At 39.2% G+C, this 20,564-nt stretch overlaps 1 protein-coding gene across 1 annotated transcript in view; it reads left to right on the plus strand.

The window, feature by feature from the left end:
• The window catches only part of OC90 (otoconin 90), a 55,141-nt gene extending 35,711 nt beyond the window's left edge, over nt 1-19,430 (plus strand). The window contains exons 10-14 of the mRNA XM_043991651.1: nt 191-307; nt 8,812-8,986; nt 14,484-14,590; nt 18,933-19,230; nt 19,391-19,430. Of these exons, the coding sequence (XP_043847586.1) occupies nt 191-307; nt 8,812-8,986; nt 14,484-14,590; nt 18,933-19,230; nt 19,391-19,430 (737 nt within the window). The remainder of the gene's footprint in view (nt 1-190; nt 308-8,811; nt 8,987-14,483; nt 14,591-18,932; nt 19,231-19,390) is intronic.
• Nucleotides 19,431-20,564: the final 1,134 nt, after the last annotated feature.

Here is a 20,564-nt window from a genome sequence, read left to right on the forward strand (position 1 = left end):
AGAGGGCACAGAAGAGATAGTCACCCTTAGAACTAGGTCCTAATGAATTCTCAAGGGTGAGAACCTTGCTTACCCAGCATATCTGAAATCAGAAGAATCTTAAACCCTACTTACATCTTAGGCAGGGCCCACTGACTAATCTGCCCAATGAACACTTTCTATATATGAGCTACCATCTATGTGTTTTTAGGCTTCCAGCAGCCTGTTTCCACAACCAAAGGAGTAATGAATCCTTTGTCTAGCCTTAAATCTGGGGAGTCGGAGGTGCAAGCTTTGGAACTGATCCCTAAGGAGACAAGAGGAAAAGGTAAGTAGGAATGCAAGCACTGTCCTTGGACCCAATTTTTAAAAGTCCCTCTTGGCTATATAGATATGAGAGATCCATTAACTCACTTGAAAGGAGATTCTGACCTCCAAAATGGCAGTATTGCAATTTTGAATTTCCAAGGTGGGTTTGTTTTGCTTGACTGTATATGTCTGTATATGCTTGACTGTATGCTTGACTGTATATGCACACACATGTATGCATGTGTATATATGTGGGAGGGAGAGAGAGTGAGAAAATAATGGGGAGAGGGAAACAGACAGACAAATAGGCCGACTGACTGACTGACTGAGACTGATACTATCTTAGGAGAGCCTCACCCTAGTCAGTAAGGCAAACTCAGTAAATAAGACAAAAGGAATTTATTAGTTCACAAAGGCAGCAGCATTGGGTGTAGCCAGTCTCTATTCAAAACTGTCACTGCTTTTTACGGACAAGAACAAGCAACTTTCATATGAGGGAAAAAGGATTATTTATTGGTACATGTAAGCATGATATGAGATTAGTGAGTATGCACAAGTCTTCTTATGAAGCTTAACTGGTACATACTCAAAGTATAAATAAGGTTTTAAAATGGAGTCACTCAGGTTGACTCATCACAACTAGCTGACATTGCACACACACACACACACGCACATATGTATGTATGCATTTATATGTGTATCCATATGTATGAATTTTTCAGTTCAATTCAACATTTATTAAGCACCTACTACATGTCAGTTACAAACTGTACTAAATGTTCAGAATACAAATAAGAAAAAGATGATCCCTGTCCTCAAGGAGTTTATAATCTAATGGGGGAAGAAAACAACAAAAGGAAGGTAGAAAGGGGAGAAGACCAACAGGGGGTATTAAACATGCATATTGTATACACACCAAAAAGTGCACACATATACACTTATGTGTATATGCACACATGTTATTATAAACACATATGACAACAAATAATGCAAAATTATTAGTAGATATGGTGTTGGAGGTCGAGGGAAGCTAGCTATAGAGTTGTTCCCCCTCAAAAAAGAAATATATATATATATATATATTCATTGGTAGCATTTTTTTTTAATGCATAGAAGAGAACAGAAGGAAATTCAGAAATGGAGAAGCAGGACATCTTTGAAAGTAAAATATTCAATTTATTATATTCTTTTTAAAAACTAAATTTTCTTTTTTCAATCAGTGAAAATCTACATTCTTTCCTTCCCACCTCCCCACCCCATTGCTACTGAAAAAAAATCCTTTGATACAAACACAAAATTTGGTACCAAAAAAAATAACAAAGCAAAAGCAAGTTACTGTATTGACTTTGTCCCCCCAAAATGCCTCAATCTGCACCCTGAATCCATCGTCTTTCTGTCAGGAGGCAGGTGCTGTACTTCATCAGGGGTTCTCTGGAGTCATGGCTGGTCATTGCATTGATCAGAGTTCCTAAATCTTTCAAAGCTATTTGTCTTTATAATATTGTTGTTTTGTATAAATTGTCCCCTTGCTCACTTCACTCTGAATCAGTTCATACAAGTCTTTTCAGGTTTCTTTGAAAGCATTCCCTCCATCATTTCTTACAATACAATAATATTCCATCACATTCATATATCATAACTTGTTAAGTCATTCCCCAATTGATACATACCTCCTTAGTTTCCAATTATATATACACACATAAGCTGCTATAAATATTTTTGTATACTCTTAGAGTTTGTTTAGAATCAATCCCTCCCTTAATCTACCTTCTCTCTTATTCCTCCCTTTTCATTCTTTTACTGGTTTCCTGTTTCCCTATTTAGTAAAATGTACTTTTGTGCCCAATGTATTTAGTAAAATTTAGTAAAACAGTATTTAGCAAACAGTATTTCTGTGCTCAAATGTGTGTGCATTCTTCCACCATTTCATATGACTGTTCACCTGTTCCCCTACCCCTTCTTCCTTAGATGTATTGATTTTTACTTGTGTATAAGTACCTTATGTAGGATACTTTTCCCTATACTTCTCCCTTTTTCCTCCCTAGTATATGCTTCTTCTCTTCCCTTTCCATTCTTCTTTTAAGATAATCAAAATTACTATCAGTACCTCTATTTAATTAGACTCCCTCTATGACTCCTGATGATGATAGTATTCTGAGGAGACACATGTATTATCAACCCACATTAGAATGGAGATAGTTTAATTTATCGTTTCATCCCTCATAATTGTTTGCTCATGCTTATCTTTTTCTGTTTCTCAACTTCTGTGTTTGTACTTCAAAGTTTCTATGTAGTGCTGGTCATTTTATCAAAAACAATTTAAAAGGCCTCTATTTCATTAAAAAGTCCATTTTCTTTCCTATAATATTATACTCCATTTTCTGATTAAGTTCTTGGTTTTAAACCTCTATCTTTTACCTTCTGGTATACATAGTATTCTAAGCTCTCTGTTGCTTTAGTGTTAGCTACAAAATTGTGTGTGATCCTAACTTTGGTTCTCCAGTATTTGAATTATTGCTTCCTGACTGCTTGGAGCAACTAAGTAGGGTAGTAGATAGAGAACTGGCCCTGAAGTTGAGAGGACCCAAGTTCAAATGTGACTTCAGACACTGACTGTGTGACCCCCCCTTAACTCCAATTGCCTAAAACATCTGGGGACATCTCCAGTCATCCTGATTTATATCTTGCTACTGGACACAGATGACTCTGGAAGAGAGATGACCTTGTACAGCCCTCCCTTTTAAAATCCAATTCACTGAGGGCAGCTAGGTGGCACAGTGGATAAAGCACTGGCCCTGGATTCAGGAGGACCTGAGTTCAGATCTGGCCTCAGACGCTTGACACTTACTAGCTGTGTGACCCTGGGCAAGTCACTTAATCCTCATTACCCCGCAAAAAAAAAAAAATTTAAAAAATCCAATTCACTGAAAGTCATGGCATCATCCTGATGTCATGGTCCTCTTGGACAACAAAGGACAGACAACAAAAATCCTGGATGCTTGTAGTATTTTTTTACCTGAAAGCTCTGGAAGCTAACTCTATTTAGCTATAAAGTTCCTAGAAGTTTTCATTTGAAGGCTTCTTTCTGGAGATGACTTGTGGTATCTATTTTCATTTTTTCATTTGGATTTAAGAGATCTGGGTAAATCAATCAATCTAGAAAGATTTATTAAATGATTACTATGTTCCACGAGGCACTGTGCTAAGTGCAGGGGATACAAAAACCAAACAAAAACAAAGAAGGAAGAATGAAAGAAAGGCAGGCAAAAGACAGTCCTTCCACTTGAGGAGCTCACAGTCTAATCAGAGGACAACATGCAAATAAATATATGTGAAGCAAATTATATACAGGAAAAATATGTGCACTATAAAAGGCTTACTTCCAAATGAGAACTAAATTAGGAAAGCAGACACTTCACCTCTGGGAGAGTCCATAAGATGAATAGAAAAACACCAGTTGCAGGAGAAGAGATTCAGGCCTGGGACTGTCAGGATCATAACAAGTAAATGGTAACAGTAAAATGCTGGAGAACTGGGGATGTGAGTGTTTGGCTCCACTTGTCTCCCCAAAGCTTCATGCTTTTGATGGAAGCTACTGGGCATGTTCCATAACCTCTCAGTATTCTAGGCAACTCTCCTCTAAGACTATAATCAAGAGAGAAGGTAGGGCAGTTAGGTGGCACAGTGGATAAAGCACTGGCCCTGGATTCAGGAGGACCTGAGTTCAAAGCCAGTCTCAGACACTTGATTGACACTTACTAGCTGTGTGACCTTGGGCAAGTCACTTAACCCTCACTGCCCCACAAAAAAATTAAATTAAAAAGACAGAGAGAGAAGGTGCCAACCTGCTTTGGTAAAGGGAGCTTTCTTAGCCAGGAGTTACTTATACCAATGGAATCTTACGTTCAGGTCCTATCCCTAATCCTGTCCCTAATGGCCATCCCTGCCCCCCTGTACCTGCACTGATATGCTGTTATGTGTTGGGAGCAGAGTCTGCCATCCCTGTTCTCACCTGATTCGGCTGCTCCTATCTGACTACAGATTCATACTTTCAGCTTTGTGTCAGATGAAAATCTGATCAATATACCATTTATGCTTTTATCCAAGCCATTGATAAAACTTTAAATGGTAGAGAGCCATGCAGAGATCATAGGGATACCCCATGGGAGCTCTTCAAAATTGACATTTAACTACCCTCTCAGTTAGGTTATTCAACCAGTCTTAAATTCATCCAATTGTACTATTGCCTTGCCAATAAGAATAGCAGGAAAGACTTTCCCAAATGCTTTGCTTCACTAGATATTCTTAGCCATCCATTTAATGCTTTCTAGAATCTTGCCAGGTAGCAAAGTCAAAACAAATGATGGCTTCTAATTGGCAGACCTCATTCTCTTCATTTTGTTTTGTTTTGTTTTTGAAGATCAGGATATTTGTTCTTCTCTAGTTCTTTTGTAACTGTCTCTTCTTCCATGAATTTCTGGAGATCACCGACAATTTCTCAGCAATTCCATCTTCTAATTCTTTCAGTATTGAAAGATACCAAAAGATTCATTTGAGAAAGGTGACTTGAACTCATCAAGGGCTGTTATGCCCTTGTTTATCTTGGTTTTGTATTATGCTTTGCTGTCTAAAGATCATTTTCCTTGGGAGAGAAAATAGAAACAAAATAAGCATTGAGTAGCTCTGATTTTCCTTTGTCATCAATTATCTTCGTTTCATCCACTCCAATCAGGGCTCCTGTCCCTTTGTGACCCTCCTCTTTTCCTCAACATAGCTAAGAAAACAAAAACAAAACAAAACAAAAACCTCCTTCATTGTCTAGCTTTTGTTACCAGCCTCTGCTCATTCTGACTTTAGCATTTTTAACCCTTCTCTTTTTATGTTTTTCCTATTTTTTTGAAAATTCAGTGTTATTTTCAGGTCCACATTCTCTCTTTCCCAACCCCAAACCCCCAATGAGTAAGTAAGAAAAACAAAACCTGCTACAATTCATCTTCCTGAGTTTAAATCTGGCCTCAAACACTTACTAACTGGGTGACCCTTGGCAATTCACTTAATCCTATTTGCCTTAGTTTCCTCATCTGTAAAATGAGCTGGAGAAGGAAATGGCAAACCATTCCAGTATTTTTGCCAAGAAAACCCCAAATTGGGTCACAAGGAATTGGACATAACTGAGAAACTGTATATATGAGTATATAAAAAAACTCACATACATATACACACATATGTGGATATACACACGTGTGGATATACATATATACACATAAGCTTGTATGCCTATACATACATTTACACACATGTGTATTGTATGCACACAATACACATATATGTTTCATCATGAGTTCTCTGGAATAGCGGTTGATTGTTACCTTAACATTCTTCTTACAAAACTCTGCTGTGCTTTTGAATTCCTCTTCTGTTACCTGCCTTTGCTTCCATCTTTGTACATACTCTTCTTTCTTGAATCTAAGTTGGTGAGTTCCCAATGCATCTTTAGACCATTCCTCTTTTTCCTCACATTGAAGTTCTTCCTCTTTGTGTGTTGAATATCATCCTTGACAGCTTCTCGTCCCTCCTAGCTTAACTTCTCCAACAGAGTTTCAGCCTTCATTGGAAACTTATGAAATACATTAGACCCAAATCTAGAGTGCCTGTCAGGCTATTTCTCACCTTCCTCTCCTCTATGATAAACTCAATGACAATGGTCATTTTCTTTTCAAGGCTCCCAGCATTTCTATTCCAGCAACCACTTGTTCCAAATTGATGCATTCTAGTCCTATAAAGCACTATCAAAGGAAGGCAAACTCCTGTGGGGACTAGCCTAACCTTTGATGCTGATGTCAAAAAGGACAGCCTAGCCTCTCCTGTCTTGTTAGAAACAAAGCCATTGTTATCAAGTGTGATGCTTAGTAGAACTACAAAGATGGAAACAGCCCTTATTTTATAGATAAGGGAACAAATGTGAGGAGAGGTTAGGTAGTGAAAGAATCAGGAGGCCTGGTTTCCCTCCTACTAAAGTGTTAAATTCTTCATTGGATCTCACAATAGTTTTTCTTTCTTTCTTTTTTTTTTTTTTTGGCACAGCAATGATGGTTAAGTGACTTGCCCAGGGTCACACAGCTAGTTAAGTGTCAAGTGTCTGAGGCTGGATTTGAACTCAGGTACTCCTGAATCCAGGGCCGGTGCTTTATCCACTACGCCACCTAGCTGCCCCCTCTCAATAGTTTCTCAATGAGAAAATGTGAAACCTGCTCTTCTAAGGCATAGGAATATCCATATTCCAGCATTTAGCAGAATATACAAACAGACCTGCTGTATCTAGGCATTTTTTCTTAGGCTCTAGTTTTAAATCTATGTGCATTCCATCACTACAGCAGAGAAAATCAGGAGCAATAATCTCAATTGGACTCCAAGGCTAAATGTCTCATTTGGGTGATTGAAGGTAACTTTTTTGACCCTTTGAAAGATAATTGGCTTTAGATATGAGTAGAGCTTCTTTTAGGGTGATGAGAAGAGGTTTCATTCAAATATCCCTTGCTGAAAGGCAAGTTACCTGTGCTTTCTGACCTTTGGCTCCTCCAACTTTTAATGAGAAATCCTCTGGAGAAAAGATGAGCTTGGGATCCAGCATTGCTTACTGGCTCATTACACATTTGGAAGCTCATCCATATCTCCCCGTGGCAGAAAGACTAAGTGTAAATATTTCCTGAAGTCTTAAAGGGGAAATATTATTGTTAGTAATCAAGTTAGTCAAGGTCCAATCTGGTTCAGCTGCCCCACATTGATCCTGGTGGGGTAAGAGGGTGGTATGTCCATCTCCTGCTCCCCCCCACATACACACACACAAACATCAGGCATTCTATTGAGAGCCAAGAGACCTATATTTGTATTCCATTTTTGACATTTTCTGCTTTTGTAACCCTTGGAAAGTTAATTTACCCAAGATTCGGATTTCTCATCTGCAAAATGGGGACATATGACCTCCCTACTTCATAGCATTTTTATGAGGATCAAATTAAATAATTAGCAGAAAGGGCTTTATTAGTATAGGGTGCTACATAAAGGTCAGATAGCCTTAACAGCAGCAACAATTAAAATATTAACAACAATACTAATAACAGCCACATAGGCTTATAGGGAAATGGGAACAGATTTGTTGCAGGGGACTCAAGGTAATGAGACAGCAGCTGGGCACAGAGGAGGTAGGAGTGGATTTGGAATACAGGAAAAGTATCAATAAAATAGAGTTTTGAGAGCAGAAGGCTAAACCATGCCTTAAAAGAATACTTCAGATCAATTGCACAGGCCTGGGAGTCACAAACAAAAAAAAAATTGGGGAAAAGAGTCATGGATTCTCAAACATTTAGAATTAAAGGGAAATTAAGATATCAGCTAGTGCAACCACCTTATTTTATAGAGAAAAAAACCAAGGCCCAGATTCAAATTGAACACTCCTCTTTATGTTCTTTAAGAGGAAAGTACAGGGCAGCTAGGTGGTGCAGTGGATAGAGCACCAGCCCTGGAGTCAGGAGCACCTGAGTTCAAATCCGGCCTCAGACACTTAACACTTACTAGCTGTGTGACCCTGGGCAAGTCACTTAACCCCAATTGCCTCACTAAAAAAAAAAAAAAAAAAAAAAGGAAAGCACCATAAAATATTGGGACCACACATGGGGGGGGGGGGAGAAGAAGTAGAACAAGAAGATGGGAGCTACCTTGAATCTTGTGATTCTACATCTCCATTATCCATTATCCCCTATCAGAGATGCTGTTGTCAGAATATGGTTAGGATATACAAGTCCCCAAAGTAGGAAATTGGTGGCAGTTTTCTCTGTACCTATCCCTCCTTTGCTTCACCATTGGTCCAAAGGTACTCGGTGCCTAAGCATTGGAGTGTTCTGCTTGGGCCTTTTCTTTAAAAAGATCATAAGCTCACTGAAGGTGGCGGCTGTCTTTTTGTCTCTCTTTGTATCCCAAGAACTTATCTCAGTGCCTGATACATAGCAGGTGTTTAATAAATGTTTGTTGATTGATTATTGCTTGATTATTTAGGAAAAGCAGAATAGTGTAATGGATGGAACACTGGACTTTGAGTTAAGAAGACTGGGGTTCAAATCCCATCTGAGACATCTGCTAGCAGTGTTGAACCTGAACAATTTGTATGTCCCCTCTGGGTCTCAGTTTCCGCATCTGTAAAATGAGGATGTTTAGACTAGATGACCTCTAAGGTCCCTTCCAACCCTAAATCTAGAAGCTTGTGGTCTTCAGCTGACAGTTAAGAAGGTCAATGGCTAGAGAAGTAGTGTGATTTTCCCAGGGTCACACAGTATCACAAACAAGTCTGGAACCAAGGTCTCTTGACTCCAGCCCTATAGCCTTCCAAAGGTCCTCCCCCTTCCCCACAAGGGCTCAAAAGCCACTCTTATAAAGGCCAAGGATTCCACTGTCTTAAAACTCAGGTCCCTTGATGTCCTGAACAGATGAATATTTGATTTTTTTTCTATTTCTTTTTTTTTTAATTAGATTGTGACAGATTCACCTTTGTGCAACTGGGAGACAGTGGAGAAGTCAAGCAGGAGATGCCACAAATTGGAGAAATGCTCTTTTGTCTGACAGCTCAGTGCCCAGAGGACTTTGAATCTTATGGTTGTTATTGTGGCCAAGAAGGAAGGGGAGACCCTGTTGATCCGTTGGACAGGTATGGGGGGGGGGTTACAGCTGTGTGATATGGATGCAGACTGGCACAAAGTCAACTGGTTCATTACAACTGAACCCTGACTTAAACAAGATAACCAGGATCAGGAATACTTTTATCAGGGCTCCACAGCTGTGTGTGTGTGTGTGTGTGTGTGTGTGTGTGTGTGTGTGTGTGTGAGATGGGTTCTGTGGCAGTCTGGTGAATCTTATTGACCCCTGCTCAGAATAATGTTTTTGAATGCATAATATAAAATACATAGTGTTGCAAAGGAAAACAATTACATTGAAACACACAAATATATATACACACAAACACATTTATTTATTTACTTGTTTGTTTGTTTAATTCTTTATTTCCCCATCCAATGTTATAGGCCCCCTGAAACCTATCCATGGATCTCTTGGGGATCTATGGACCCAATGCTAAGATCCCCTGCTATGAATGATCCTAAACTTGTTTTATCAGCAAATACCAGCATGAAGGATATGAATACTCACTATACTTATTTCCAAATGAAGGAGGACAAAAGAATACTAATGAGCTAAACAACCTACATTTATATAGGATTGTATAGTTGCAAAGTATGTGAAGCAGATAATATAAGAAGTGATCAAATCCAGCAGGTCTATTCCAGTCCTTTAGCCCCTTCCCCAAACAGTGTCTCCCCCTCCTCTACCCTGCTTCTTTATTTCTTCCATCTATACTGATATAGCTTGTATGTACATAGTTGTTTATTTGTCTCCCATTAGAATGTGGGAATCTGGAGGACAAGGACTATATTTTTGCCTTTCTTTTTATCCCAGTCCGTAGTGTTTCTATATTTCTTGGTTATAGATGCCATACTACTCCTGGTCTCTGCTGTGGAAAAAAAATAAGCAAAACAAAATGAAGAGAACAAAACAAAAACATATACAAGCCTGAATTTATGTGTCTGATTTCTTGTGACCCCATTTAGGCTTTTCTTGGCAAAAATACTGGAATGGTCTGCCATTTCCTTCTCCAGCTCATTTTTATTTATTGTTTTAATTTTTTTTTCTTTCATCAAACATTTATTTTATTTTCCATTTACATGTAAGGGTGGTTTTCAACATTCATTTTCATAAGATTTAGAGTTCTAAATTTTTCTCCCTCCCCCCTCCACAAGATGGCAATCAGGTTATATATGAATAATCCACAAGGGTTCTTTTTATCAGTTCCTTCTATAGGGGTGCATAGTAAGCTTCCTCATTAGTTCCTTGGGATTGTCTTGGATCATTGCACTGCTAGGAGTAGCTAAGTCATTCACAATTTCTCATTGAACAATACTGCTGTCACTACGCACAAGGTCCTCTCAGTTCTGCTCACTTCACTATACATCGATGTTCATTAGTCTTTCAAGGTTTTTCGGGGATCATCCTGTTTGTCATTTCCTGTAGCACAAGTCCATTCCACTACAATCATATAACACAGCTTTTTCCATCATTCCTCAATTGATGGACATTCCCTTGATTCTCAATTCTTAGTCTCCACCAAGAGTTGCTATAAATATTTTTTGTACAATTTTTTCCCCTTTTCTCTTTTTCATGATTACTATTGTTAACTGTTTCCCTTCCATCCTATTCCCTTCCCCATAATATTTATTCTATTATCCATCTTCTTTCATCCTATCACTCTTCAAAAGGGATTTGCTTCTGTCTGTCCCCTCCCCCACTCTGCCCTTCCTTCTTTTGCCCCTCTCTCTTTATCCCTTTCCCCTCCTATTTTCCTGCAGGGTTAGAGAGATTACTCCACTCAATTGAGTGTGTACATTATTCCCTCCTTGAGCCAATTCTAATGAGATTGAGGTCTTTGAACCAATTTTGATGAGTGTTAGGCTCATTTACTGCCCAGATTAAATAGATTACTCCACCCAGTTGGGTGTGTCTGTTAGTCCTTCCTTGAGGCAGCTCTGATGAGTTTAAGGTCTTTGAGCCTTTTCTGATGAGTGTAAAATTCATTTATTGCCCTGCTCCTCTCCCATCTCTTCCCCCACTCCATAAGCCTTTTCCTGTTACTTTCATGTAGGATTTCGCTTCTGCCCTTCCCCCTCCCCCAATGAATTCCCTTCACCCCTCAATTTAACCCTAAAGATGTTATCATCTAGCTAAGTGACACAGTGGACAAAGCATCACCCCTGGACCCAGGGGGATCCCAGACAAAACCTGGCCTCAGACACAAGACAGTCACCCACTGTACAACCCCAGGTATGTCCCCCAGCTCCAATTTTTTTTTTTATGGTTCTCTAGGGTCTTGTATTTGAAAGTCAAATTTGCCATTCAGTTCAGGTCTTTCCATCACAAATATCTGGAAGTCTTCTTTTTCATTAAAGTCCCATTTTTTCCGCTGAAAGATAATGATGAGTTTTGCTGGGTAGGTGATTCTTGGTTGTAATCCCATTTCCTTTGCCCTTTGGAATATCATATTCCATGCCCTCTGGTCCTTTAATGTAGAAGCTGCTAGATCTTGTGCTATCCTGACTGGGGCTCCACAGTACTTGAATTCTTTCTTTTTGGCAGCTTGCAATATTTTCTCCTTGACCTGAGAGCTCTGGAATTTGGCTATAATATTCCTAGGAGGTTTCTTTTTGGGATCTCTTTCTGGAGGTGATCAGTGGATTCTTTCAATTTCTATTTTAGCTTCTTCTTCTAGAATTTCAGGGCAATTTTCTCTGAGAATATCTTGGAAGATGGTGTCTAAGCTCTTTCCTTGAGCATGGTTTTCAGGTAGACCAATAATTTTCAAATTATCTCTCCTGGACCTATTTTCCAGGTCAGCAGTTTTTCCAAGAAGATATTTCACATTGCCCTCTATTTTTTTATTCATTTAGATTTGCTTTATTGTGTCTTGGTTTCTCATAAAGTCACTGGCTTCTATTTGTTCAATCCTAATTCTTAGGCAATTATTTTCATCAGAGAGCTTTTGTACCTCCTTTTCCATTTGACTTTTCAAGCTGTTGACTTTTTTCTCATGTCTTTCTTGCATCTCCCTCATTTCTCTTTCCATTTTTTCCTCTACCTCTCTAATTTTATCTTCAAAGTCCTTTTTGAGCACCTCTATGGCCTGAGACCAATTCATATTTTTTTTGGAAGCTTTAGATATAGGGGCCCTGATGTTGACATCTTCCTCTGAGGGTGCCCCTTGGTCTTCCTTGTTACTGAAGAAACTTTCTATGGTCCTCACCTTTCTCTGTCTGCTCATCTTGCCTTTCTTTTACTAGACTTTTAGCTCCTTAAAGTGGGGCACTGTTTCTAGGCTGCAGTATCCCAAGCTTAAGAAGTCCCAGGTGGTATGATTTAAGGAGAATCAGGTTCTTCCCTTGCCTGGCCTGTTCTCTGGTCCTTAGATGACCCCAAACCAACTTGCCAATCAACCAGCTTTGTGTGTTGTGGTTGTTAGCTCCTATGAGCCTGTGCTCCTCCCCCACCTGGGCCACTTCTACTTGAGCCTACCACCTGGTTCTCAGTAGGGGTGTAAAATCCAAGTTCTGCCTTAGCACCAGCATAGACCCCTGTAGTCTCTCCCCTGCCCAGGGTTCAGTCCACTCACCCAGACTGTAAGCTTAGTTCCAGATGACACTGGTGCTTCAGCTGATTTAGAGGCTCTGGAGGTCTCCTTTTCTGGTGAGGACTTCCTGAGACTGGATCTGTGTCAGTGTGACTGTGGGGTTGGGACCGACTCTTGTATCAGCACAGCAGCTCCCTCCTTCTGACCTTCCAAGCCGTTCTTGGTTAGAAGATGATTTCAGCACATTCTTCTGTGAGTTTTGCTGCTCCGGGCATTTTCCTATGGCCTTATTTGGATGTTTTTTGGAGTGATTGTGTCATGAGTTCAGGAACTCACTGCCTTTCCTCTGCCATCTTGGCTCCGCCCCGGAAGTCTCTCTAGCTCATTTTTACAGATGAGGAAACTGAGGCAAACAGGGTTAAGTGACTTGTTCAGGATCACACAGCTACTAAGTTTCTGAAGTCAGATTTGAACTCAGGTTCTCCTGACTCCATGGCCAGTACTCTAAAAAAATTAAAAAACTCTTAGAGCTAGAAGATCTTTAATTCAATGGAGTTCATTTCATGTTTATTATCTACTAAGTGCCAGTCCCTGGACTATGTGACTATTAAAGCTAGCAGGGGCCTTAGAGGTTGTCTAGTTCAGAGTTGTGTAATCCAACCTCTTCATTTTACAGATGAAGAAACTGAGGTTCAGAGACATGGAATTGACTGCACTATGTATAGTGAGATTTCTAGAATGTAGCAAGGGCCACTAACTCCCTAGGAGTTTAGTTTCACAATTAATTCTTGAATTAAGTGCATGAATGTCAACAGCAGCATTAGAGCTAAGGTTACAGGTTTTTTATCTGTTATTATGCTCATTTTGTTCAATTGCAATGGGTATCAGTACAATCACATTCACAAATCTTATGCTTACATGGTGGTGATAGCTCAGGGTTCTCTCCTGGATTTTCTTCCATTTTCTCATTATAGTATCACACTGCTGACTTCATCAACTTCAATGGGTTTCATCTCTATGCAGACATCTCTTTCTTGCTTTGAGTCTCAAACCACCAACTGCCTATTGGGCATTTCAAATGGGACATCCCATGGGCATCTCAAACTCACAGCTCTTCACAACCTGACCCCTACCTACCTTTCCAACCTTATTACACTTTATCCCTTCTACTTTATAATACTTTCACATTGTCCTACTGGCTGCTCCTCACACATAGCATTCTATGTACCTTTACACTATTCTCCATGCCTGGAATTTTCTCCCTCCTCACCTCTAACTTTCAGTGTCCATTGCTTCCTTCAGGTCCTATATCCAATGCACCCTTCTGTAAGAGGCCATTCCTGGGTACCCCAGCTTTCTCCTCTAAGATTACCTTCTATTTATTCCATGTGTAACTTGTACACACCTGATTTTTGACATTGCTCTCATTAAAATGTAAGTTTCTTGATGATAGGGACTGTTTTTTACTTACTTTGTACTCCCTGGACTTGCATAGTGCTTGGCAATACTAAGCTTCCTAAATGTGGATTGATTAACAAAAAAACCTTTGAGTTTAAGTGGACACATTATTCTACTTGAATTCATTTGTTGGGTATGTCATAGCATGATTGGATGTATTTAACAATTCACCTCTTGTTAGTGGAAAGTCCTGTAAATTTTCAATCAATATCCACATCAGCATATGACACACATTGTGCACTCAAGGCACAGAAAGCAGAACATATGGACTTTGCCACCATTACAACTTTGTTCCTCCAAAGAATTTGTTGGCCAGTTTCACATAACCCCAGGGAATCATAGAATAGAGTTTTAGGAATGTTGCTGTGATAGGCCTGGTTGACAAGAGAGCATTGTTAAATATATTGTCTTACTTTTTCTTAAAGGAGGGGTTATAGGAGTTTGTTTTGAAAGAGAAAACAAGATTGTGCCTGTATGGTTGGTACCTTTGGACAATTGACATTTTGCTTTGCTTTAGGTGTTGCTTTTCGCATCATTGTTGTTTGGAACAAGCGAAGAAATTTGGCTGTGGGTTAGAGAGGAGTTCAAGATCCAAAGTTACATGTGAGGATCACAAACCAAAATGTAAGTGATTCTATGGCATCTGTTGCTCAGGGCAAGCCAGCAAGGAATCATGGAGTGCCTACTATATGTCTACATGGTCCTTCCCCCTGAGCAGCTTAATAATCTGGTTAGAGATATGAAATAAATGCAATAAAATATATGAATGTATATAGTAGTAGGCCTCCACCAGTCACAGATGACCATGGATCAGCGCCTTGAAGAACCACAGGCCACAGTGTGGCTGAGCAGTCCGATGTGGGAGCCGCAGCTCCTGAGTGCCTTATAACCAGTAACTGCCGCATCCCATGTTGTATCTATCCCATGAGGAGCAGCTGGAGTGTCCTCTCCACGCGCTGGCCTGGGCAGATCAATATGGAAAACAAGCTGTTGGCCATGCAGCAGGTTTTCCCTCTCCGTGATATTGGTGGATCCAAAGGAGAGGCAGAGCCAATACAGTTTGGCACCAGTGCCCCCGCAGGAGTTGCCACAGGGATGCGATGTCCAACATTCAACTGCCTAAGGGACTCCAACTCCTGATTTTTCGTCCGGGTTAACTCCCGAAGTCCCATATATGGGTATAGCCGCAAGGCAGCGGAGGTTTAAAATCAGGGTTTCCTTCCCCTAGGTGGGTTGCCTGCCAAGGCTAACAAGCCCCACCTGCCGAAGTGACTGGTTTTAAGGCACCAGTGACTCACCTTCGCCCCTTCTCCTATTAGTGGAAACAGTTCTGCCACGAGAAGGCCAGGAGTTGGGCTTCAGGTTGTCAGAGGCTATTTGAGATGCACGCTATTGGATCATTTTATAGAGAGTGGGAGCTTATCTCCACCCCCACCCCGGCATGACAAACCTTTTGGAACCATATATATATATATATATATATATTTATATACATATATACATTTGTAAATATGTTATATATGTATATAAATATATATATATAAGTACATATAAATACACAACAAAATAGATATATGCTAAAGTATTTTTAGAAAATAATTATACAATAAGAAAAACACAAGAAAAATTAGCAAAGTAAAAGAAAATAAAAAAGCCATAATAAAACTATAAACAATTCAACTTTCAACTATGCTGAATTTTGTAAAGTTCTAGTGGTGCCTTTGTTTTTTATACCGTTGTTTCTCCCCACCCCACCCCCATTACAATTATTTTTAACAATAACAGAGTTAATTCATATGCATTGACAAAACAATTGTCTGGAATATATGCATATTCTATACCCTTAGTCCCTTACCAAGAGGAAGCTGATGTATTTCATTATGTATTGTCCAAAGATTGATTATTGTGACTAATATGAGTCTGTCTGCCTTATTTATGTTGTTGCAATCATTGTGCATATTGTTCTTCTAATTCTACTTATTTTGATCTTCAAATAGATGCTAGATAGTCAGCATTATCTTATGATGAGCTAGACTAGATGGCTCTAAAGTTCCCTAATTCCATGAAATAGTTATTTTAAATGGTATTAGCTCCAATTAAAAGCAGTATTTTTCAATGCATCAAGCAAAGAATGTGCATTAAACATCTATTATGTGTGCCAGGCACTCTGAGGCCTATTAAGAAATATATAATAGAAGGACTAGAGTACACAGAGATCATGTTAGATGATGATCAGTTGAAGAAAGTGGGAATGTTTAGTCTGGAGCAAAGAAGGCTTAGGTAGAGTACAAGAGCTGTTATCAAATACAAGAAGGACAATAATGTGGAAGGGTTATACTTGCTTTTTTTGACCTAAGACAATAGAACTAAAAGCAGTTGAAAGAAATTGTAAACAGCCAGATTTAGGCTAAAAGTTTAAGCTGTCTAAAAGTAGAAGGGGTTGTTTCCCCAGGATATAGCAAATTTCCTGTCAATAGATATGTTTTAGTAGAAGTCAGATGACCACTTACTGGGGAATTTATAGAGGCATTAGAAATTGCAGCTCAAGTATAGATTGGAGATTATTTCTGCAATATCTTCCAACTTTGTGTATTCTTTTAAGAAGACAGAGCCCCTGTCCATAAGTCACTTGCCATCTAGCAGAGGAAATAATCAATCAATAAGTATTTCTTCAGTACCTAACATGTACCTTACACAGTACTCAGTTTTGAGCATAAAAAAAATAAAAATAGAATGAGTCCTGCCTTCAAAGAGCACACATATAAAAATAAGTAGAATTAACAATACTAAGCAGCATATCCTAAGATCCAAATGAGTGGCATTGGCAGTGTTTTGAACAGAGTAGGCACTTAATGAAGCTTTGTAGAATTGTATTCAGGGGAGGAAGGAGAGATAGATCAGTTTTGTCTGAGATCATCATTGAAGCCCTCATGGAAGAAGTAAGATTTGAGTTGGACCCTGATGGGTTGACTGGTTTTTTAAAAAAAATTATCCTAGTTTCAACTGAATGACAAGGTTTAAAGACATGTAGCAAAGGGTGAAAAATGAGAGTCAGAGTAGATAAGTTCCATTGGGAAAAACCTTCACAGAGGAGATGGGAATTGAGTTGACTCTTGAAAAATGGATAAGATTTACACATGCAAAGATTTTGGGCACTGCAAAAGAAAAATTTGCAAGTGGAGAAGAGGCAGTATAGATAAAGTACAAGGGGACAGCTACTGAAGTATAACTAGTGCAAAGATTGTAAACAAGAGAGAAGCCTGGAATAGTTAATTGATGAACACTGAAAATCAGGATCTGATCAAAGAACTGATAAACCAAAATGCAGCTTAAGCTACCAGGTGAAATAATAATAATAATAATACCAATACCAATAATTTACATTTCTATAACTCTTTAAAGATAGGATAGATAGATAGATAGATAGATAGATAGATAGATAGATAGATAGATAGATAGATAGACAGATGATACAAATACAATCAAAGAAGACAGTCTCTGCCTTCAAGGGGCTTACACTCTATGTGGGAAACAAAATATAAAGGAGTGCTGCAAAGTGGAGGGGGAAGAGTAATTCTATGTGTGAGTGGAGACTTTATACTTGCAAAGCACTTTTGCACTTATCTTTTTCATCTGAGTCTCATAATGACTACATGAATTCTATAAGGAAGGTGGAATTATCTCCATTTGATATATATAGGGAAGCCCTGAGACATGACTATGTCCTAATAGGACAATTGCCATTCCTATCTCACTTTGCAATTCAATAAATTCAATCCATGAACTTTGTATTCAGTGCATATTGTGTAAAGAATACTATACTTGGATCTAGGGCAGATACAAATTACAAAAGACCAGCATGAAGAATAAGGGAGGTGATCATCTGCTTTCCTCCACACCAGTCATAACACACCTGATATATTGTATCTAGTTCTCAGTCTCACATAGCTCTGATGAGTAGGAGTCTGTCCAGAGAAATGTGAGAAGGATGATAAGAGAACCCAAAATCCTACTATATGAGGGATGGCTAAAGGAAATGGAAATGTTTGGAGTGGAGTAAAGAAGATCAGATTAGATGAAGGGGAGCTACACAGGAAAATTCAAATCTGTGTGGGGAAAGCTAGCTGGTGCAGTAGATAAAGCACCAGTCCTGGATTCAGGAGGACCTGAGTTCAAATCTGGCCTCAGAAAGCTTATTAGCTGTGTGACCCTGGGCAAGTCACTTAACCCTCATTGCCCTACCAAAAAAAATCAAATCTGTGAAGGGTTGTCACATGGAGGAGAGAACAAATGTTTGTTTTGCTTGGCCCTAGGTGGCAAAACTAGGAGTAATGAGTAGAATTTACAAGGAAGAACACATTGGGTAAAAATAAGAAAAAAATTTCCTAAATGTAAGAGTCATCCAGAAGTGGACTAGGCTGCTATATAAGTTAGCATGTGAGTTCTCCATCACTGGAAATGTTCAAGCAGAGGCCAAATGGTCACCTATTAAGGTTGCTATAAATGATAGCCATGCTTTACGTAGGGGCTAGACATGACTATCCCCCAATCCCTTCCAGCTGCTTTGGTTCTATGATTCTAAGGTCAACAATCTCTCAAAGTGTTTGCAGTCCAGCAGAGCATTCCATTCCCTTATATTATGATAACACAAATTTGAGCCTGATAGAAGCATTATAGTTAACACATAAGAGGTAATGAGGTAGAAAGAGTAGTCAACCTAAAATTTGAGAGGATCTGAGTTTGAATCCAGATACTGCTAGTAACTTAGTAATAAGGGGCAAGTCATGAAACCTTCAGTTTCCCTATCTTTATAACGGGGCTGATAATATCCTACTTCCCATGTCACAACACTATTCTAAGGAAAGCTTTGGTAAAATGTAAAGTTTTATTATGTACACGTGAATTACTATTGGTGACAAGGATGCAGCCTTCTGAGTTGTCCATTGTTTTGCCTTTGCTTTTTTAGGTAGAGGGCAGAGTCTGTGTGAAAATCTTCTGTGCTCCTGTGATCAGACTGCTGCTGAGTGTATGGCTGCTGCAACATTCAATGAGAGTGTCAGATTCTGGAGCAGATCTAGATGCCAGGAGAATGGAACACTATGTGAAGACAGTAACCATGAATGGCCTTTGGCTCCCAATGATTTAGGGTCCAGGAGCTCAAGCTCTGAGGAGAACAGCAGTGAAGAGTCGGTTGCTTCCCACGTGGGGAGTTTCAGAAGAAAGAAAAGATTTTTGGGAAAGCCATTTGGCCATGCTGGTTCCAAGTCAGCCCATGGACAATAATTCAAGTTTCCTTCATTAGTGAAAGAGAATAAAAGCAGGTGTTCTAGATCTCTATTATTCCAAACTTAAGCTCTCTGAAGCCTTGGATGACTCACAGGCTGAATCACCATAATAAAGACTCTTGTACATTTCCCCCCACAGGTGTGATGGGAAGATTGAGAAAATAAAGAAGGTGCTTTGAAAGTTAGGAGTCCTGCACACACATAAGGCATTATTATGGGAGACTTGTTAGAATGCAAGATCAGAGGTGTCAAGATGCACCTCTTGTCTAATTTGTACTGCATGTATTGTATTGTGGAAATTAAATAAACATTCAAATTCATTTGTTTTTAGAATTTCATCATTTTAGATGTCAATGCACAGGTATTTCTTGGGGCATATATGGGAGAAGGGATGAGAGGGTGATTCTCTGAATACAGTATTTGAATGCTATTCCTGGAAAAGTGGAGCCGATGATAAAACTAAAGGTAGGCAGTTCAGATAAAGGATGTTTTAATTAATTTATATACCACTTACTGCCAGGCAACTAGATGGTGTAGTGGATAGAGTGCCAGACCTGGAGTCAGGAAGGCTCATCTTCGTAATTAAAATCTGGCCTCAGACATTTACTAGTTATGTGACCATGGGCAAATCACTTAACCCTGTTTGCCTCAATTTTCTCATCTGTAAAATGAGCTAGAAAAGGAAATGGCAAACCACTTTCACCTAGTTGCCCAGAAAACCCCATATGAGGTCATGAAGAGTCAGACATAACTGAAAAACAAGTGGATGACAACAAAAACCATTTACTTATATAGAAGCATGCATGTCACTGTGAAACTAACCCCTGTCCCAGAAATGTAGAAATATATTGTGGGGCACCGGGAAAAACACTGACCGGGGAAGCAGAAGATCTAGCTCTGCTAGTGATTCATGGTGCAGTGACTGAACAAGTTGCTTTCCCTTCCTGGGCCTCTGTAAAATAAGAGTATTGAACTAGATGACCTCTAAGTCCCTTTTCTAACTCTAACAATCTGTGAGTACAATTCCACTCAATTCAATTTAAATTCACCACCAGCTTCAAGAGCTTTCTTTCAGGGAGTTGTATACAAGGAGCACAATTTAGTGCAACAAAAAAGACATTTCTTAAACAATAAAGTACACTCTCAATGACACTTCGAAAAGATAAATCTCACGCTATGGATGTTCATGCTGTTCTAGATAGGGTGCTGGCTTTCAGAGGCTTTGTGTCATTGTAAACTGTATGTTTTTATTTATTCAGCAACTTAAAGCCAATGAATTGTAATCTCTGTAGCTAGAAAAAAAATGTTAACCT

Source organism: Dromiciops gliroides, chromosome 1, assembly GCF_019393635.1.
Source record: "Dromiciops gliroides isolate mDroGli1 chromosome 1, mDroGli1.pri, whole genome shotgun sequence".
Lineage (NCBI taxonomy): Eukaryota > Metazoa > Chordata > Mammalia > Microbiotheria > Microbiotheriidae > Dromiciops > Dromiciops gliroides.